General features: G+C 36.2%; 1 protein-coding gene and 1 pseudogene across 10 annotated transcripts in view; both read right to left on the bottom strand.

The window, feature by feature from the left end:
• PMS1 (PMS1 homolog 1, mismatch repair system component) overlaps nt 1-22948 on the bottom strand; it is an 89052-nt gene that overhangs the window by 48578 nt on the left and 17526 nt on the right. For 8 of the 10 annotated variants that reach the window (XR_004053097.1, XM_010370274.2, XM_030916085.1 and 5 more), the window contains 2 exons: nt 19838-19940; nt 7478-7641 (listed from right to left, as the gene is read on the bottom strand). Coding sequence is in view for 9 of the 10 variants with exons in the window: in XM_010370274.2 (XP_010368576.1) it covers nt 7478-7641; nt 19838-19940 (267 nt within the window). In the remaining variant the exon portion in view is untranslated. Of the gene's footprint in view, nt 1-7477; nt 7642-11513; nt 11574-19837; nt 19941-22948 lie in introns of those variants that run through there. The other 2 variants (XM_010370277.2, XM_030916089.1) reach the window with 2 other exon arrangements.
• LOC115893239 lies at nt 2832-3358 on the bottom strand (annotated as a pseudogene).

A 22948-nucleotide genomic window follows, 5' to 3' on the forward strand; every position in this document is an offset into this window, starting at 1 on the left:
TGCTCATGTGATACAGAAGTGGGAATAGGAAGGAAAACATTCTTTAATTTCATGTATCTCTTGCATAACAGTTAAAACCGTCTTATATCAGTGACATCCAATTCAGCTTTTGCAATACCAGTGGGCCTCTAATTATCAAAACAAAATTCAATCAAAACAATTTTTACAACCACAAATAATATTTCTGGAAAAGCAAATATACACACAAATCAGCAATTATAACGTATATAGGAGTAGCCCTTATTTGAAATCATACATTTCACATTATGCTTTGAACTAGTGGTCTATGAAATTAAGCACTGTCATATGAAATAGTTAAGAATACTAAACTGGTTTCAGATACTATCATATTGAGAAAAACTTAATTTTGCAAAATAACTACTTTATAAATAAAAATATTTACAGTAGGACCTCACAGGGATTCAGTTATTACAACTAAAGCTGAAAACTGTAGTGCTCATCTAAGGAATGGCTCTAGCAATTCTCCAAATAATATCTACTTTAAATAAACTCACTGAATCCACTTGTAAATTATTTCCCTTTGGCTGTCTCATTATTCACTATGCTTTCAAGGAACACGGTGATGAAAGAAGAAAAATACCTCTCTCTAACATAACCATACTGGCAAGAACATCAACATTATCAGTATTCAAAGAATGTCTTGGCAGGTTAAACCTTCATAAAAAGAAGGAACACTATCTAATCCAAGTTATCAAAATAGCAATAGTACTTCTCGTATTATGTGCAATGATTGTTTGTTTCTAATGCAGAAAAAAATAAAGACAACAATATCGTCAGGTTTAAATTTTAAGCAGACAAAGAAATTCTTTACAAAACAGCATATAAAGAATGATGAAAGTAGGCATGTTTAAAAGAAAAAAGCTAAGAGCAAAGTAGGACTCAACGTTCAAAGAGATTTATAGTAACACGCCATTGCTATTTTGGGAGGTTTAACAATATATTTTGACATTTTAAAGGTGCAATAGCACTATTAAGAAATATAAAAATTTTAAAAATCTACTATGAGAAAAAAGCTTGAACATAAACAGCTTGTTCTAATTCAGTCCATGATTTCTCTGTACAATAGCTAATACGTAATTTTACAAAAAGACTTTTGATGATTTTATATTACTTTCACAGTATAATACTCTCAACATACTCTCCAGGATTTGAACTGCATCTGAAATTACTGAAGGCTATAAAGGAACTTGTGTTTGCTAAATATAAGTTCTAATACAGTGTCCTCCAAAAATAATAAACTGTAGTACACTATAAATACTGCTTCCCAATTTCTTTTTTTGTTCTAACAGAAAACTACTCATCATATGAACAGGTTTAATGTAACATGGAATGCAAAAGATTAGAACCATTAAAATATTTAATTCTTCAACTTTAAAAAATAATTAAAATAAAATAAAAACAGGATAATGACTAGAGTACTGCCATTATAATCACACTAAAAAGTAAAGCGTCCATCAACATTTTATGAATTTGACAAATCCAGTTCAATGTATTTTTTAAGTATTGTATTTCACTCAATTTTGTGATATTCTATTTTTGAAAAACCTTTTAGTCAGAAAAGAGGCTTCAGATACCCATGAAAAGAAAAAAATAAAGGTAGAAACACATATGCTGAGGTTTGCTAATTCACTGTTTAAAAAGTACCTTAGATGTCCCACTATAACTGCTCTTAGATGTTTTTAACAAATAGTTATAATTCACAGATAAGACAAATGGTACTTTTTATCTACATAGGCCTATATAAACTTTTAGTAAAACATTTAAATTGTTTTACTTTTAATCTTGTCAAATAATTTTCATTTCTTCTACTTCTTTAAAAGGCTGACCAGGTTATTTGCCTGTATTGGAATCAACGAATGTTGGACTACACTATGTTTAGTTATAATAACTAATTTATCCAGCCTGACTTAGTATGTGGGAAACGATACATCCCTAAGTGTACTGAGACGTTTCTCTGAAACAAAAAGATTTAATTTTATGCATGTGATAAGAAACAGCCTTATTCGATATATACTTTTTTTTTTTTTTAATGAGCAACACAGATAGCAGACACACAACTCCTTATTACCCATACTCTTGACTACCAAGAAATGAAGCGAAACTTTTGGAAAAATACAATGCAAGAAAAGATTCAAGTTAAAAATATATTCCTTTGGTTAAAAATCATCCCCTTAATTGAACAATGAGAAAACTTGGACACAGGTTGGGGAACATCACACACCGGGGGCTGTCGGGGGGGGGGGGGGGGGGGGGGGGGGGGGGGGGAAGGGATAGCATTAGGAGATACTCCTAATGTAAACGACAAGTTAATGGGTGCAGCACACCAACATGGCACATGTATACATATGTAACAAACCTGCACGTTGTGCACATGTACCCTAGACCTTAAAGTATAATCATAAAAATAAAAAATAAAATCTAAGCAGAAAGCAAAAAAAAAAAAAAAAAAAAAAATCTGTGAGTTTTTTTCAGTCAAATTTTAGGAGTAATGGGGTATTTGTTTTTAAAGATCCAAAGTTTTAAAGGTGACTGCCTAGTTTTAGAGATCGAAACATGAATTATGTACAATGAAATAAAAAAGGAAAAAACATGAAAAAAAATCATCCCGTTTATAATATTCATTTGTAATCTAAATTCACAGCATTTCCCATCAGCCCAAAGTAATCTTGTAAATGTCATTTTACTTGTAGTATTACAATGTTTTTTCAGTCCAGTACTTAGTCACTTGGCTGCAGCAACAAAATATTTTAACTCTAGGAAGAGTGGAGCCTTGTAGCATTAGCTCTTTTAACAATTTTCTTATAAGATTTTTACTTTAGAAACCGACACATGTAGTTTTCTTCAGATACAGTACATCCAAACTTTTTATAGAAACCAACATTTTGTGGTAGACATTCAAAGGTAATCTTGTAACAGTTCAGTTTCTTGCTTAGCAAAGTAAGGGTTGATAATAACAATTAGCCAAGCTGCTTTCCTCTGCATTCATCACTAACCACAACATCTACTCTTCCTCTCTTAGCACAGGAATGGATGAATTTATGTTCTATTATCAGAGTTGCTGTAGCAACAGTCTGTCCTAGAGTCACATCTTCTACAACTGTAACATAATCCTCAGATTTCGTAAACTGTTCAGGGCTGACAACTCCACTCTCTGTCAGCTGACCCAATACCTTAAAAAAAACCCTCTATTTAAGTCAGCAGTACAAACAGGCCTCAAAACCAACCCTTCTCCAGGATGTATTGGGGAAATGGCTGGAGAAAATGTAGCTGTATTCTGACTCTGGTCCACTTCTTTGAGTAGACTTGGGTCAAACATAAGAGTTTCATCAGGTTTCATCTTTCTAGTAAGGTCGGTAGAGGCCCCGCAGTCGATGCTCCTTACCGAGGGGCATTGGACTCTCCCGGACCAGCGTGCACAGCAATGGATCCAGATCCCGCTTCAGCGCCTGCCCCAACTCCTCCTCCAATGCCACGCCACAGTCGGCAACCGCGGCCCACATGTGGCCACGCCAACGCCTCCACCCCGCCTCTGCCCTCTCACACAGGGCCACGCGCAGGCAGGTGTAAGTGGAGGCCGAGGCGCCACCCGCCCCGCCCGGAGAGCGAGTGGCGGGACCCCTGCTTTCCAATTTCTAAAGAAAATACCTACATTGATAATCTTACATTGGTTGGGAAAATGATATAAACCTCTCAAAAAAACTTAGAAGATATATATTTGACTGAAAATAACTCTCATGTCATTTCAAACATTTCTAATATATTCATTTTCATCACACACGAAATGATAATCTTATTTATTTATTTATTTATTTATTTACAGAGTCTCTGTTGCCCAGGCTGGAGTGCAGTGGTGCAATCTCGGCTCACTGCAACCTACGCCTCCTAGGTTCAAGCGATTCTCCTGTCTTAGCCTCCTGAGTAGCTGCGATTACAGGCATCTGCCACCACATCCATCCAATTTTTGTACATGTAGTAGAGATGGGGTTTCACCATGTTGGCCAGGCTCGTCTCCAACTCCTGACCTCAAGTGATCCACCTGCCTCGGCCTCCCAAGGTGCTGGGATTACAGGTGTGAGCCACCAGACCCAGCCTTCACTTAATTATATTTTCTAACTCAAAAGATTTCTACTCACTTTTCTTTTCTTTTCTTTTTTTTTTTTGAGACAGTCTCCCTCTGTAGCCCAGACTGGAGTGCAGTGGCACGATCTCGGCTCACTGCAACCTCCCTGCTTCCCGGGTTCAAGTGATTCTCCTGCCTTAGGATCCTGAGTAGCTGGGACTAAAGGCGCACACCACCACGCCTGGCTAATTTTTGTATTTTTAGTAGAGACGGGGTTTCACTGTGTTAGCCAGGATGGTCTCGATCTCCTGACCTCGTGATCCACCCACCTCAGCCTCCCAAAGTGCTGGGATTATAGGTGTGAGACACCGCGCTCAGCCCACTTTTCTTTTACAAATATATAATTCCTATTTCTCTTTATATTTTACCTTTTTCTGTTTTTCCTTCCTAATTATTATGTTCCTTCTAATGTTGGTCTTTTATTAATTTGGGGACAAACTTTTTATTACTAAATATCCTCTGGATCCAGAGTCATAGAGTTATTTTTATTAGTAGGATGAGCCTCCATCCATCAACATCCTAAGGAATCATAGCATGGTGGTGTTGGAAGGGATCTCAAGGTATCATTTGGCTGAGCTCTATGCCAACAAGAATAGGTTGCTATTCTTATTTTATTTATTTTAAATGATCAAAGATTTTGATCAAAAACATTCTACTATGGCTTTAATAAAGAATCTTCCTGACAATAAGAAAACTGGATCAAAAAAGGTTCTTACCTCAGCATTATTACTGTAAAATATAAAACAATTCCTTTAGTTGCTCTGAGCTTTAAGTTCCCCCATATAAACAGAGATAATGCCTTCTATCTCACAAAGTTATTGTTTAACTGTTCTGAAACCTGGGAAAAAACTATATAAATGCAAAGTAGTATTAAAATAGGAAAAAGGACCAGGCATAGTAGCTCACACACCTGTAATCCCAGCACTTTGGAAAGCCAAGGAGGGTGTATTGCTTGAAAGCTCAGAAGTTTGAGACCAGCCGGGGCAACACAGGGAGACCCTCCATATCTCTACAAAAAAAAAAATTAAAAATGAGCCAGGCATGGTGGTACACATGTGTAGCCCCAGCTACTCAGGAGGCTGGAAGGGATTGCTTGAGCCTGAGGCTGCAGTGAGCTGTGACCATGCCACTGTACTCCAGTCTGGGTGACAGAACGAGACCCTCTCAATTAAAAAAAGAAAGAAAAAAAAGGAAAAGAACATAGTAGAGTGTAAGCACTCTGAAGGCATGTTAAGTTTCAAATCCCATCTCAATTTACTAGTTGCACAACAGTGAGCAAAGTATTAAACCTATCTGAATTCCATTCAGAGAACAACTGCAAAACTGATATAATCCCTACATCACTTGGTTGTTGCTGTGAGGATTACAGAAAATTAATACACCTAGCACAGGTCCTGGCATTGTGTAGGCCCTCAATAAATGTTAATTCCCTATTCCCCATCAGGTTTCCACATTGCTGTGTAGTTCACTTTCCTGCAGGATACCCATGTGAAATTTCATCAGATAAACAGAATAATTAGAAAATATACAAACCTTTCTTTCCTTTAAGATTCACAAGCAACAAGATGACTACCTTCTCTTATCAGCCCTGCTTTGAAAAATGGAAAGAAAGGAGCTGGAGTTTCCCTTAAACTCAAAAGCTTCTGCACAGCAAAAGAAATAATCAACAGAGTCAACGGACAGCCTGCAGAATAGGAGAAAATATTTGCAAACTATGTATCCAACAAAGATAACATCCAGAAGGTATAAGAAGCTCAAAAAACAAAAACAGGAACAAATAATCCCATTAAAAAGTGGGCAAAGGACATGAATTGACATTCCTCAAAAGAAGACAAATGGCCAGCAAGCATATGAAAAAATGCTCTACATTACTAATCACTAGAAAAATGCAAATTTAACCACAATGAGATTATCATCTTGCCTTAGTCAGAATGGCTACGATTAAAAGATGAAAAATAACAGATGTTGGTGAGGATGCAGAGAAAACGGAACCTTTACTCACTGCTGATGGGAATGTAAATTAGCATAACGTCTATGGAAAACAGTACAGAGATTTCTAAAAGAACTACAAATAGAACTACCATTTGACCAAGTAATCTCCCTACTGGGTATCTACCCAAAGGAAATCATTATACCAGAAGGACACCTGTACTTATATGTTTATCACAGCACTATTCACAATAGTAAAGATATAGAATCAACTTAAGTGCCATCAACATATAAATGGATACGGAAAATGTGTATGTACACACAGTGGAATACTATTCAATCATAAAAAAGAATGAAATCACATCTTTTGTAGCAACAAGGATGGAACTGGAAGTCATTATCTTAAGTGAAACTCAGAAAAAGACAAATACAGAAAAAAGACAAAAAACTGCATGTTTTCACTTATAAGTGGAAGCTAAACCACAAGTATGGACATAGTGTGTGGAATGATAGACAATGGAGACTCACAAGAGTGAGACAGGGAGGAGGGTGTATGATGACAAATTATTTAAAAGGTAAAATGTATGTTACTCTGGTGATGGATATACTAAAAGCTCTGACTTCGCCACTACACAACATATCCATGTAACAAAATTATACTTGTATCCTCCCGACACACACACTCTTCCAAAGAATAAACAATGTAGAGGGTAAAAAATGTCACTAAATTGTGAAGTCTTTAAAGGAAAAGAACCAGTCTTACTCGTTTTTCATATTTTCAGAATCTATCATAGCACCTGATAAAAGGAAGCACTCAAGCCATTTCTTAGATGAAAAACATCTGCTGGTGGAATCCCTGATTTTAGAGATCAAGAAATGAAAGGTTCAATCAGATCATATATGTATTAGGCAACCAATTATAGACACTCTTTATGTAATGAAGATAAAACTAGACAAATGTGGGCAAGCATTTTGAAAAAAAGACTCTTCACATGTTGTCTTTGGGCTGCTGTAGCAAAATACCATAGACTAGGTAGCTTATAAGCAATATAAATTTATTTTTCACAATTTGGGAGGCTGAGAAGTCCAAGATCAAGGTACCAGATGACTTGCTGTCTAGTGAGGTCCCACTTTCTGGTTCATAGACGGTGTCTCTGACTATGTAGTGGCCTCCTCACACGGCAGAAGGAAGGCAGCCCTCTGAGGTCTCCTTTATTTTAAGGGCATGAATTTCACTCCTCAAAGGCCCCACTCCCTAATAACATCACACGGTGATTAGGTTTTCAACAAAATTTTGTGAGGGCACACATTTAGTCATAGCCCATATTTAACTGATTTAGAAAGTATACACTGTTCATTTATTTATATCATATACCCAGAAACTTATAAAAATAAAACAATGCTTACCTTGTTATGTACAAAAACAATCCTTAAGTCAGGTTTAAGGATACCATAGCTCATGAGGAGATCTTGGATCTTTTTTATTTCATCTTTACATTTTTTTGCAGTTGAGTAAAACTGCTTTCTTACAGGTAGATTCTTAAATAATCTTAAAGCAGTTACAGTTGTACCTGTTGACAGACAAGAGAAAAGCATATTTAGATTTGGAAGGAACGTCACAGATCTTCAAATCCAAATACAATTTGTAATTAACCCCTTCTATAACTGAAGGTCTTCTCCAATTCTAGAAACCCAAAGGCTCAACTTTGCAAATACTCTGATTCCATGCTAGACTCTTCTATTTGTAACAAGACTGACCGCCTCTATGTGGTCTAAACAAGCATAATCTTACTTCTATCACCACATAGAAACACGGGCTTACAAGAATGCAGTATCATACAAAATCTGCTGGTGTGCAAACTACCTGGGAATGGTGCTTATTCTGGACTTTAAAATATAATCTACAGGAGATACAAGATTACACAGTTTATATAATAACCTTATGTCACTGGAAATTCTTACCTGAAATAATGTCTAGTAACCAAGTTAAATTTACCTGATTTTCAACAACATTCAAAAACACAGGATAATCTAACAGAAGAATTTTTTTAACTTATAGTTTAACTGGAAAGCTCAATAAAGGTGTAAAAATTATACTGCTGAACTATCAGATTAACCACTAGCTTTTACCCAAAAAAACACCACTGCCACATAAAATTAGGACTGAATGTTTGTCATAACCATATACGATGGTACATATTTTTAAAACACTGAAAAATGAAACATTTAAAACATTAAAAAACTACTAGTCAACAGTTAATCTCAGAGTTATGAAATCAATCTCCCCACGTGATTCTTATGAATGTATAGTCAGAGTAGAGAATCATTACACTGAGGAGTAATGAAATAAATTTATAGTGTAGTGCTTCTCAACCTTGGCAGCACTGACATTTGGCCAGGTAATTTGTTGTGGGGGACTGTCCTGTGCATTGTAGAATATTTAGCAGCATCTCTGGCCTCTTACCCACTAGATGCCCGTAGCATCCTCCCTAGTTGTGACAATCAAATATCTCTAGATACTGCCAAATGTTCCCTGGGAAACGAACTTGCCCTGGTTGAGAATCACTGATTTAGTATTTAAAAACTACCATCTTTTTTCTTTTTAACTAAAATAGAATAAAAAGACAGAATAAACTAGAACGGAAAATAGAGTGCATCACCTATAGTTAGGACAAATATTATGTCATGACATTTTTGTTTTGATTAGCTATGTGTGAACTGGGTTGCTATGTAAAATATATATGTATTACTATGTAAAATATATGTATTACCGTGAATCAGTCAAAAAGGCTAAAGTTGCTGCAAAAGGTCAATTTTTGTCCTACTGCTTATAACATAGGGCAAAAACAAAGAAAATGGCAATCATAAGGAACATACAAGACTTTGAAACTGCAGTGTAAAATTTTATGTAGTTTTAAAGTTCCAAGAGGAGAAAATGAAATTACTAGTAGTTTTAAAGTTCCAAAATGAGAAAAAGAAACAAATGGAGATGTAATTAAATAAATACTAGAAGAAAATTTTCGAGTTAAAGGCGTAAGTGTCAATTTCAAGAGCTTACTTCATTACTAGGAGGAATATTTTAGGAAGAAAAAAGAAACTACATTCTACTGGAAATTCTAAATTTTGAGGACAAGAAAAGAATTTTACGAACTTTGTCATACAGAAAGAACAAGTTTCTTACAAGAAAGGACTAACATCAAATTTCTCACCTGTAACACTAGAAGACAAACAATTTACTAACTATTAAGAAGAAATTAAGAAATTGACAGCCAGTTAAGATAGGTATAGGGCAAAATGAAGACATTTTTGGACTTGCAAAGATCCAGAAGTGTATCACCCAAACGTATTTGATGAAAATAAGACAAGATAAACTCTAATCAAATGACTATAATACCAAAATAGAGATTTCACCAGGTGTGGCGGGTTGCACCTATAATCTCAACTACTTGGGAACCTTAGGCAGTAGGATGGTTTGAGCCCAGGAAGTAGAGGCGAGCTGGGCAACACGTGAGACCCCATCTTTAAATATAAAAAAAAATTAGCCTGGCATGTTAGTACATGCCTATAGACCTAGTTACTTAGGAGGCTGTGAGAGGATCCTTTAAGCCCAGGAGTTCAAGGCTGCAGTGAGCTATGACTGTGCCACTGCACTCAGGCCTGGGTGACAGAATAAGACCCTGTTTCTAAGGGGGACAAAAAAGACATTTTATGACAACAAGATGAGAAAATAAATGTGCTGTGCAAAGCATCTTAAAAGTTTGACTGTAAACAGAAGATGCTAATGTGGGTGGCCTCTGCAACATAACTTAAAGTGGGTAATCTGTAAACAAAGGAGGTTTAATTGACTCACAGTTCCACACGGCTGGCAGGCCTCAGGAAATTTACATTCATGGCGGAAAGGGAAGCAGGCACCTTCTTCACAAGGTGGCATGAGAGAGTGTGAGTGCATGAAGGAGGAACTGTCAAACACTTATAAAAACCACTGGATCTCCTGAGAACTCACTATCATGAGAACATCATGGGAGAAAACGCCCTCATGATCCGATCACCACCTTCTCTAGACACATGGGGATTACAGGTCCCTCCCTCAAAACATGGACATTACAATTTGAGATGAGATTTGGGTGGGGACACAGAGCCAAACTATATCAGTAACACTGGTTAACTGGAGAAAAGGGGTGGGAATTAAGAGGTATAAAGCTTACATGGTCCTATACAACCTGGTCCATGGCTATGTTCTCTCCTACGAATGTCCTTCCTTCTGTTCCTACAGCACATCAGACTTGTTTCCACCTCAGACCCTTTGTACATATTCTTCTGTCAACCTTTCCACAGCTAACTCTTTCAGATCTCAGCTTGAGTATCTTTTTTTCTTTTTGAGACGGAGTCTCGCTCTGTCTCCCAGGTTGAAGTGCAGTGGCACGATCTCAGCTCACTGCAAGCTCCGCCTCCCAGGTTCACACCATTATCCTGCCTCAGCCTCCCGAGTAGCTGGGACTACAGGCACCCGCCACTATGCCTGGCTAATTTTTTGTATTTTTTTAGTAGAGACGGGGTTTCACCACGTTAGCCAGGATGGTCTCCATCTCCTGACCTCATGATCTGCCCACCTCAGCCGCCCAAAGTGCTGGGATGACAGGCTTCGGCCACAGTGCCTGGCCCAGAGTATCATATCTTTTGAAAATCCATCCCTAAATGCCCCATCCAAGGCTGCTGCTTCTACAATGGAACTATGTTTTCTTTCTTTTTAGAAAATGTCACTACTTTAAAAAACTTTTGTCTGCCTTGCCTCTTAGAATACAAGTATGAGAGCAAAGGACTACCATGTTTACCATTATATCCCTAGCACCTTAAACAGTGACGAATAATCTGTAGGCATTTAACAAAAAAGTCTTAAATGAATACTTGAAGAAAGAAAATAAGAGAAAGTAATAAAGTTTGTATTTGTCTGAATTATTTATTTATGGAAGACACATAGTACTTGTAATTTTTGAAAGGAAATTTACTATAAGAAAAAAAATAAAACAAGATGGGGGAAAAGATTTTTGTGGAAAAATACTAAAGGAAGTGCAATATTCCTATTTTGCTCATAGTTGATGTTTTTCTGCTTTTTTCTTGATCTGGTGCCTCATCAGCATGTAACATTACTAACGATTGTTTTTTTTGGGGGGGTCTTCCTCTATTTTTATATAGAGCATTTCCTTGGCTTAACTGTAGGCATCACTTCCAAAGGCAGGATTAAATTCCTTGGAACACCATCATATTTCTCACTAGTAACACTTTGGTGCTACTATTCTTTGGCTTAGGAAAGTAAAAAGGTCACTGACAAATTTTGGAGCAGAAGCTGATGGAGATCAAGAAGTGCATGCATTCAGCAGTCAGAGCAGGTATGCATTCTGCCTCTACTGCTAAATGGAAAATACACACACACCAGAATCCATACCAGATCCTATTCACAGACACCTCACTTCATTCTTTGTTCCCCTAGATGTTTCCTCCATTCTCGTGTCTTCAACTACTACCTATATGCCAATGATTCTTTTCATGGAAGTTGTAAGCAGCGCCATACTCTTATGAATCTCTAAAAAAGAAAAAAACACTTCCAATTAAACTATGATACACTGCCTTAACAACAGTCCTGTGTAACACATGAAATGGTCACATCAGCCTCTCATTGCTTTGAAATTTCTTTACTCCCATGAATATGGCAATTTCTTCTGGTGCCATCAATGGCACCAGATGCATCAAATGCATATGCTTTGCATATGACAGCAATCCTTTGGCACTTAACACAGCTTCATTTAGTTGTAACTATTTCCCTTTTTAAGTCTCATAAAGCATTTCTTGCAATAAAATATGAAGTTGTTCATTCCTCCAGTCAACACACGAATTATCAATATTGCACAAAATTCAATTGATACAACAATAAGAACATCCAACACTGCTGCCTTTCCAAAAAGGAGTTTGGGTGGCCATTAATTATAAGCCACAATCTGTTTTCAGGGACGTCAAGTGTGACAAAATGCACATCTTAGAATTGGTTAACTAAGACACATATCTGAGACCTACACGACTCTTTCAAGTTTTATAGACAGATGCTCACTCATTATCTCCACCTGGCTATCCTCAAGGTATATGAAATCAACCACACTCAGGCTGGAACTCATTATCTTCTTCCTTGGGTTTGATACTACACCTAACCTTCCTTTCTCATATAACACCAACATCCAATTGTTTCCAAAGGCAGATACTACAGATAGAATCGATTCTTCCCTCTACTTTTTACTGCAATATTGCATAAGTCTTATAGGTCTATCTGTTCTATCCTAGAAGTCTCTCTCCAATTTATGTCAAGTCCTTTCCCTCCCCTCAAACCCTAGTAGTTGAAGACAGTATCTTAAAGTAAGACAAAATTTATAGTAGAAAATACCAGTTAATCTTGTAAATAACAGAATATTAACCCTAGCACTTAATTTTATAAATAACATGATATCAATCCTCTGCCTAAAATAAATTCCAGTGGCTCATAATGGTAAGGTACAAACTACCTGGTATGATATAAAAGGCCCTTCATAATCTAACACCTACACTACCATTTTCTAAGCTAAACCTCCTGCTTCTACTACTCCAAAATCCTCACACTGAATTCTGCCATGTCATTCTTAGTACTCCATTTTATATGCTTTATTGACTTTTTAGCTATGTAACTTTGTATTGCTTTTAGTGGTTACTCTAGAAAGTATAACATATATTCTTAAATTATCAGTCTACCTTGATTACCGTGAAATAAATTATATTTCACAATGTAACAACTTTATAATAGTGTACCTCATTTACTCTTACCTTTTGTAAAGTTTTTGTCATGCATTTTACTTTTCTGTATGATAAACTCCACAATATACTGGTTTTGTTTTTGTAAAATGAATTTTTAAAATACTCTGTCTTTCCATTTTTTCCACACATTTTCTGTGCTTTTCTTTCCTTCTTGCAGATTCAGGCTGCCATGTAGAATCATTTTCCTTCAGTTTAAAAATCCTGTTAGTATTTTTTCTAGTGCATCATGGGAGATTCTCTGTTTTATTTGTATGAAATTGCCTTCACTTTGTACCCATTCTTTAAAGGGTATTTTTCCTGGTTATAGAAGTCTAAATCAAATTTTGTTTTTTGTTTTGTTTTGTTTGAGACAGAGCCTCATTCTGTCACCCAGGCTGGAGTACAGTGGCGTGGTCTCGGCTAACTGCAACCTCCTCCTGGGTTCAAGCGATTCTCCTGCCTCAGCCTCCCGAGTAGCTGGGAGTACAGGTATGCGCCACTATACCCAGCTAATTTTCATATTTTTAGTAGACATAGGGTTTCGCCATGTTGGCCAGGCTGGTCTTGAACTCCTGACCTCAGGTGATCTGCATGCCTCAGCCTCCCAAAGTGCTGGGATTGCAGGCGTGAGCCACTGCACCTGGCTGAAAAATTTAAATACTTAAAAGATGTCATTCCATTTTCTTTGGACTTCTATATTTCTGATGGGAAGTCAGTTGTCATTATTTTTGTTGTTCCTCTGAATTCAATGTATTTTCTCCTCTGGCTGCTTTTAGTATTTCATGAAAGCTGTAAACAGTACCACACTTTTATGAATCTCTAAAAAAGAAAAAACACTTCCAATTAAAGTATAATACACTGCCTTAACAACACTCCTGTCCAACACATTACTGGTTTTCAGTAATTCAATTATGATGTGGTTAGCTGTGGTTCTCTTTATTTTTATTCCACTTGGTTCTGTTCACTGTCTTTGGTATGTGGCTTTGTATCTTTTCAAAAATCTTGGCACATTCTCAGACATGTTCTTTTTTTAATATTAATTTTGTTATTAGTTCTTTTGGTTGCTGTTGTTGAAGACAGGAGTCTCACTCTGTTGCCCAGGCTAGAGCACATGGCACAATCTTGTCTCACTGCAACCTCTAATTCCTGGGTTCAAGAGATTCTCCTGCCTCAGCCACCTAAGTAGCCAGGATTACAGGCATGAGCCAAAACATAAAAAAATTGGGTAATTTTTGTATTTTTAGTAGAGATGGGGTTTAACCATTTTGGCCAGGCTGGTCTTAAACTCCTGACCTCAACTGATCTGCCCACCTTGGCCTACCAAAGTGCTAGGATTACAGGTGTGAGCCACTGTGCCCAGCTCTGACATTTTTCTTTTTTTTTTTTCAGATTTTGTTCTGCCCCATTCTCTCTCTTGAGATTTCAGTCACATGTATGTTAGACCATTTAATGTTGCCCCACAGGTCTATGACGTTCTTTTCCCATTCTACTTCTGTGCTTCTGTTTGTATATCATTTTTATTGATCTGACTCCAATAAGTCCATCCAATTAATTCTTCAGACATGGGACTTTTTCTGTTCTAGAATTTTTATTTAGTTTTATAGTCTCCATTTCTCTGCTGAAATTTGCTATCTTCTTACCAATTTTGACCATCTTTTCTTCTAAATTCTTTTAAGTTTTTTTTAAGTTTTTGTCTGTTAATTCAAACATCTGGGTTATTGGTGAGTTTATTTACACTATTTTTTCTCTTGATTATGGATCCCATTTTCCTTTCCTCAAGTCTCTCAAAATTTTTATTTTTGCCAAACATTGTGTACAAAAGAACAATAGATACCAAAGAAGGAAATATTTTCTCCCAGAGAAAGTGCTTTGTTTCCTGCCAAGCAGGTAGAGTGAATAAGGTATCTCTTCAAAGATAAACTCTAGGAGTTTATCTGAGTTGAACCTTTTAGTTCCAGTTCAAATGTCTTTGGTTTCAAATGTCTTGAACATGGCATCAGGTCTCTCCTCTGGCTTTAAGATCCTTCTTTCTCTAGCTCAGTCCCAATTTTCTTTATCACTTTTTACTCAACAAAAGTCCTGCTGAGATTCAGTGTGGGGGTCGGACTAGCTCTGTTTGAGGATCCCATACTCTAATCTGTCATGTCAGCCCACAAGGGGATATTAAAAGTTCTGCAGGTTTCTCCGAGTACCATAAAAGATCCCTTATTTATAGAAGGCTTGCTCCTTTATCCACCTATGACTCAGTTAATGCTCCCACCGATGTAAATGGCCACCAGGCACTTCTTTTCTAGGAAGACGTAGTCTTTCTCCCGTGAGCTTTGTCCATTTAAACTTTTCTGTGACACAGTTCTTCAATGAGTTTAAAGACTACAAATTTTTAAAATTATGTTTTTTCCCCCTCATTGCTATGCAGGTAGCAATGGTCTCTTGAAACTCTGTATCCATTATTTTTCTCTTGCCGAAAGGTTACACTCCATGTCTTATCTATCATCTTCAAACTCCTACCATCTTCCAACTCAAACGTCACCTTTTCTGAAAAACTTGCTAACCTTTCTCTAGGCAGTCAGTGGCTTCATTTTGTCATTATTCACTCACCTGTGTTCCCCACTAGTCAGTAAGTTCCTAGATGACAAATATAATGGCATGCACTGTAGCTCTAGACAGAAGGAAGACAGAAATCACGAGGGCAAAATATAAACGTGTATATGAAAGTAAAAAGAGTTATCTGTTGATTTTTAAATATATGTTATGTATCTAAGACCACATTATACCTAATCTGTATATTGATAAATTATTGCTTCAGCACCTAAAAATATCCTCTGAAAGTAAAATGAGAACTATTATTATTATTATTTTGAGATGGAGTTTCACTCTTGTTGCCCAGGCTGGAGTGCAATGGCACAATCTCAGCTCACTGCAACCTCTGCCTCCTGCGATTCTCCTGCCTCAGTGGGATTACAGGCGCCTGCCTCCACGCCTGGCTAATTTTTTGTATTTTTAGTAGAGACAGGGTTTCACCATGTTGGCCAGGCTGCTCTTGAAGTTCTGCCCTCAAGATCTGCCGGCCTTGGCCTCCCAAAGTGCTGGGATTACAGGCGAGAGCCACTGCGCCCAGCCAATTGAGAATTATTAATAAGAACTATATGTCTGAATAAAACACACTTATGGAAAAGTCTTTTCTGATTCTAAATGAACCCTGCCTCAAAAAGCAAAACAAAAACAAAAACAAAAACAAAAACAAAAAAGAAATGTACTTCCTTGAAAGTACCAAGTAATATTGGCCAATAATAGGGAGGAGGCCCCATTATACTATCATGTTTTACAAGAAAATCATTCAGCTCTCACTTTAGCACATCCTACAAACACCAGAATTAAACTGCAGTCTTGTAATATGCTCCCTGTTATATTTTTACATGACCCTATGGTATGCCAATTATTATAATGGCAGCTATTTATATTCCTAATGTAAAGGTATGATCAGTTGAATATATCAGAAAGTTTTCTTCAAATATTTAAGGAATAAAAGTTCCATTCTTAAGATGAAAAGATCTTTTAATACATGCACAATCACACAGTAGGAGTTTACAAAGAACATGATGTTCTGAAACTCTAGGAACAGCAGCAAAATGATCAGAGCCCTTTAAATACTACTTTTGATATATAAGAAATTTCTACGGCAGAGTACTGAGAGATGTTAAAAGAATTTGACCAGGAAGGTAAATCAATTTGGAAAGCTTAATACTGATTATCTAGGGTAAAGGGAATATAGGTGATGACAGAAGATGACAGGACTAAAGCTAATAATTTACTCCATGCTCTTGGTACAATAATTTAAAAGATGGACTTATTTCTCTTTTTAGTTTAAAAAAATGCTTTAAAATGGAAGTGAACAGAAGGTAAGGGCAACTTAGGGTGACATACTGTTAAACACATAAATCATTTTAAATGGCTGAATTAATCCATAAAACAAATACACACCTAGAAAAACCAGAGCTGGAATTTCTAGTAAACTAGTTTAAAACACTGTAAAATACGTTTTTTAGGCTGGGCGCGGTGGCTCACGCCTATAATCCCAGCACTTTGCAAGGCTGAGGAGGGCAGATTTCTTGAGGTCAGGAGTTCGAGACCAGCCTGGTCAACATGGCAAAACCCTGTCTCTACTAAAAAAAATACAAAAATTCGCCAGCCATGGTGACACACACCTGTAATCCCAGCTACTTGGGAGGCCAAGGCACAAGAATTGTTTGAACCTGGGAGGTGGAGGCTGCACTGAGCCAAGATCACACCATTGCACTCTAGCCTGGGCGACAGAGTGAGACTCTGTCTCAAAATAATAATAATAATAAGCCTGGGTGACAGAGTGAGACTCTGTCTTAAAATAATAATAATAATAATAATAATAATAATAATAATAAAATGTTTTTTAAAGGGGTAACAAATTTTCCAATACCTAAATAAAATTTTGTTGTTAAGTTGTTCTTGTACCTACAATTATGCCACCCACAGGTATCATTATATCAGATGACATGAAGAGTAAATGCTAAGCAGGGATGTTCACCTCACAGCAGAAATTAGTCCAAGAACCCTACATGTACAGGTATAAATTAGGATGGTTGAACTGTAATTTTATCTTACACAGAAAATATTTAAATGGAAGCTAAATGACAGCTGGTGAAATGTGAGTATGTGATTCAATCACTCAAAAACTATCAGCACTAAGTCAATATAAATATAAAAGGCTTTTGAACGTGTTTGTAGATATATATAATATGTCCATCTAGGACAACTTAAAATTAAGACTTTGACTTTCTGCTGTTTTCCTAACCAATCAACTATAATTAGGTGCAAAAACTGAGTTATGAAAAGCAATTAGTAGTTTTGCAACTACGGATCTTCTAAGTATTTATTCTTGTTTCTTGAGATAAAAGAAATACACTAAAGAAAGTAAAGTTCATTTGCTGACTACAGAAATTCCTTAATATGCATACCTGGTCTCACTTACTTAAGGTAGAAGACTGAGGTCAGCAGGAAAAGGAAAATCAACAGCAAAAGGGCAAAGATTAGATGGATTCCATATCTAAGGATTGTTATTTCATAGTTCCCATGGAGATGAATAAAGAAAAGCATGAGAAGTATGAGTGATGCAAAACCATTGGCCATCCAGATTAGACCAGTCACTACTAAGATAAAAATAAATTCTTTTAAGTTTTATAAGGCAACTAGATTACTTCAAAGTACTCTACTGGATAGCCACTCAAATATCTCCTAATGGTTTCCTAATTTGAACTCGTAAGAACTGGGGTCAGATTACTTCTAGAGAGGAGCCATATTTTAAAAATGCCTTTTCTCTGTCTTAACCTTTGATATACAGTAAAAGAAGTATAATCTATTATTTTTAATTAAAACCTATATAATATTTGTATTATTCTACATCAAATAAAATAGCTGTTAGACTTCAGCTCATTTTCATTAACTGAATAAATGAGGAAAAAATGTGCGTTGTCTTAGGAGTTTCTATTAACTCTTTCCTTTATGTGGAGCAAAACTATCAATTCCTAATGGGCAAAAGTAATCAGTAATTAAGCTAAGGATTTACAAAATAAGAGAACGAGTGAGAGAATCTGGTACCAGTATTAAAATATAAGAAATTTATATTTTATACATGAAATGAAGACAGAAGTCTTTTGAGAAAAAAAAAAACCACAGAAAATATACAGGATGTACTTTGATAAGTTACTATGAGGCAACACAAAATTAAACATGAATTTACAACGCAAATTGGAGAAGCAGAAGGATAAACAACAACAACAAAACCCACAAGTCCCTTTTCAGATCTAATAATTATTTTGAACATGACTCTAAAGAGGTGATAACTTTAATAGTCTCTTAATCATCCCATTACTAGAAATTACTAAAAAAAGATTAAAGGAAATATGTGAAACTGAAGCCTAAAGAGATCTTTTTTACCCTTGTAAGTAAATAGTTTTTAGAGAAATTTAAAAACTTATCACCTGAACGTAGTGGCTCACATCTGTAATCTCAGCACTCTGGGAGGCCAAGGTAGGTGGATCACTTGGGCTCAGGAGTTCGAGACCAGCCTGGGCAACACAGCAAAACCCTGTCTCTACTAAAAATACAAAAATTAGCCAGCTGTGTAGTATGTACCCGTAGTCCCAGCTACTCAAGGGGCTGAGGTGGGAGGGTCACTTGAGCCTGGGAGGCAGAGACTACAGTGAACCAAGATGACGCCACTGCAGTCCAGCCTGTGTGACAGAGTGAGACCCTGTCTCAGGAAAAATAAAATAAAATAAAGAATAAAAACATAAGATACCAATTAAAATGTAATAATATTACATAAAAGTATATAAAACCCTAACTACAAGTAGAAACAATAATACATGTATTTGCTTCAAATATAGAAAGGAAAGAAATGGGCGAGAGTATTACATGAAAGAACTTTAGCAAGGAGTTGATAAATTATTGAAACTGAGTGATAAGTACAGTAACTTCTTATGCATGTTTGAAGTTTTCTATAAATAAACGTATTTTAAATTATCTATTTAATCATATCTTGATGGTATGGTTTATTACCATTATTACCAAATCAATTATGTTTTATACATTTCAATAAAATACTAATCTTCTTCATATATGAAGATGACACTGGTGATTCAGCACTGGTAAAATAAATACTCTTAGTTTTTACAGAAGAGTAACTAGTCCATGGAAGTGTCCAGTCTCTCATACAGTTCCTTTTGAGAACAATGGTAAACATTTAAGAAATCGGTGGCTAGAATAAAGGGTGAATGTTTACTTGGAAGTTAACTAGTCTTAATCAGGACCAAGCCCAAAGCAATACATTTGTATTCACGGAGTAACTTTTTCCTTTTTTAAAGAAACAATTAAGATAGAAAAGGTAAAGAATGTTTGTATACAAAGCTACTTTCTTACCTTGACCAAGATGTGAAGGTTTCTGAGAAAGTATGTGGCCACTGCCATCTAAAACATACTGGGTGCTAAAATTATCAGCAGCCGTCCTTGTTGTAATTAAAACCTGGGGGAAAAAAAGTCTAATAAAACTAACACTTTAGATATTGCGATGGATTCATTAACAAAGATTTGAAATGATTATTGCATAATATACTTACTCAATATTGTATTTTACCTAATAAACATTTGTGACTAGTTCTTTTGTAATATTCCTTAGAGTTACACCAATAAGCAACAGGCCAGCTTGTATTTTTTTACGTTGCAAATTACTGTTTTGAGTATTTCACTTTCATAAACACTTGTACACAAACAAGTATACCTGAAATGCCATTTGTTCTATGCATTATGTGACTTATGTCTGTAAAAGCAAGTACATCAACTGTATTAAGGGAACTTATTTTTTAACAGACTATTTCCATAAATTTGTTGGTAAATGAATAGTTCTTCAGTAAAGTGATCATTCCCTCCCCCTTCTATATAATGTGTAAAACTGCACTTCTGTATTTCAAGTTTATGGTCCCCAAAAAATTAAATTATATATATATTTACAGATATTTTTTCTTAAAACTGAGCTTTAAACTCATTAAGCATAAATTTCTTATTAATTAAAAAATCTTTAAAACATGTAAGCATAAGTCAAGAAGATATTTCATTCAGTAAGGTTAGTCATAGAAATACAAATTTTAAAGTGTCTGCCCTCTTTTGAGCTAGCTTCATCCTCAGCTTTCTATTTACTTACCCCATGAGGTAGGTATGAAAGTACAACAATAGTAAAATATGCTACTGTTCGAAAAAAAACAAAAAAAAAAAGTAGGGAGTGGGGATGCTGGCAAGGAAAGCATTGGGAAGAAGGTAGCCTCCTCACACATCCGGTGAGCCAACGATGACCCAAAATTGGGAGTAATCGTTCTTGGCCATCTTTATATGAAGAGCTGAATATTCTAAAGTAAATCCATATAATTTAGACACCAGAATAATCCAACCCCACCGCTGGAATTCATCTGAATCCAGGTGGGTCTATATTTGATGGTTCTGTCACCCTGCCCTAACCAAGCAGATTTACTGTAGGGCCTACAGCTCTGTGGAACATGTTGGTACCATGCAGGGAATATCAGAGCAACAAAAAGAAACGGCTTCTCCAGCTCACAATATCATCAGAGGACGTGAGATTCTCTCTGAAAATGAAGTCTATGAAACTGTTACTAGGGGCGCTATGTCAAGCTGCTATTACTGTGATACTATCCCCCAAAAAAGCAGAACCTAAAACAAAGTTATGAGTTTCTGAGTACTCTTAAGGGATCTACTTCTTCCAAAATACATTCCATGGTCCAAAAGCAGTGTAATTTAGAGGACAGAAAGTACTAGAGATTTTCTTTTCTGGGCTAATTATTCCATAATTATCCTTTTAAAGACAATTCTACATTTAACCAACTGCTTTTCCAAAATGCCAAGGTCAACTGAATTCTATTTCTCTTCTCCAAAGAACTAGTCACCTGACCTAAAGTTGGTGTCACTGAGCAAAGGCGGCCCTGGAACTTTGAGTTCCAGTACTAACCCTGCCAGTGGCTTCTAGATGGTCCTGAATAAATGATTCCATAGATCATCTTTAAGGGAAGGGCGATGATAAGATGAAGATGATGCTAATACTTTATAAGGTTACATGGGATTTTGTTTTAACCACTTCAAAGTATCTTACAAGATATTAACTTGCTCATCCTTTAAACATATATACTCTAGTCTAGGCAAACAAACTTAAGTGCTAAAAAGCAAAATAAGACCTTAGTGCTCATAATGTAACATTTACGTTAAAGTAAAAAACAAAAAAACTTGCTATTTTCCAACATTAAAATTTTGTCAAATTACAATTTGTAGAATACTATGAAAATTTATTTAGATAGGAAATGCTTTGCGATTCATGGCTAAGACAGTAAGCATAAAGCAAACACATAAGTGTATCTCATAAATTTATGAAATCCAGTGTGTTTGTTCCACAGAGGAAGGAAAGGGAATTGTATTTCGAGAGTTCGTTTCATCACATGACCCTGTGTCCGGAGCAGGAAACTTCTTTTTGGACCGGGCACAGGTTCAGAATTCATTAGCTGTGCAGGCCCTAGCATGTGAGCCTGCAGTAACTCCACTATCAGGAGCATCTTTAACAGTACACATTACTGGTGATTCTTACTACAGACATTGAGGAATGGTGGCAGAGAGTGAATCTACTGGTGTCAAGAGAAGAAATAAAGAAAACCAGTATTTTAAGTGGAAAAGTTTTACAAGTCCTTAGAGGACCTTGGAGGCTATATTAGTTATCAGTTATTAAAAACTGACTCTCTGGTCCAGTTTACTGAGTTTCAAGAAATTGCAGTATATCATTGCAAAATTAAAATTACATAAAAGCATTTAAACTTTATGTTTAATAAAAAAAGAGTTTTTCTTCAATGTTTAGATAAAAAGTAAAGAAAAAACTTAGAATATATCCTGATAATTCTGGTAAAAATCCTCTTGACAAAAATTCATTTAAGGTAATTATGATAAAGTCTTTTGAGTTTTTGGGGGGCTAATTTTTAGATGAACACTGACACAAAAACGAGTTGAAAACTCAGGGTCTTTATGATTCAGGTGAAATACAGACTTTTGCCTGAATGGTTGAAATGTTTTCTTTTCTGTGTGTGAGTATGCCTGCCTGCCTGTGCAAGTATTGTGCACTAATTAAAGTACTCTGACTGCAGAACTTGTTCTCAGATACCCACTATGGGGAGCCTAACAACAGGGAGATCTTGGCCCTGGCTTTTCTCCTTTCAACAGAGTTCCATCACCTGTGAGGAAGCTGTATTTAGGAAGCAAAATATTACAACTGCTTCAAAACTTCCCAGATATATTTTGACTAAAGCTCTTACATCACAGCTATAAAAAATATAGGAGACAATCCTACACTGTGGAAAAGGAGTCAGGAGTCCTTGGCTTAGAACCATCATAATGACACTAGGGGCTTCCCCTGGCCCTTTTATAGCATGTGGGCCCACAAATAAGTGAGTCCCAACTTCCATCTTCAAAACAGAATGACTCAGCTTC

This window comes from Rhinopithecus roxellana, chromosome 14, assembly GCF_007565055.1.
Source record: "Rhinopithecus roxellana isolate Shanxi Qingling chromosome 14, ASM756505v1, whole genome shotgun sequence".
In the NCBI taxonomy this organism is placed as follows: domain Eukaryota; kingdom Metazoa; phylum Chordata; class Mammalia; order Primates; family Cercopithecidae; genus Rhinopithecus; species Rhinopithecus roxellana.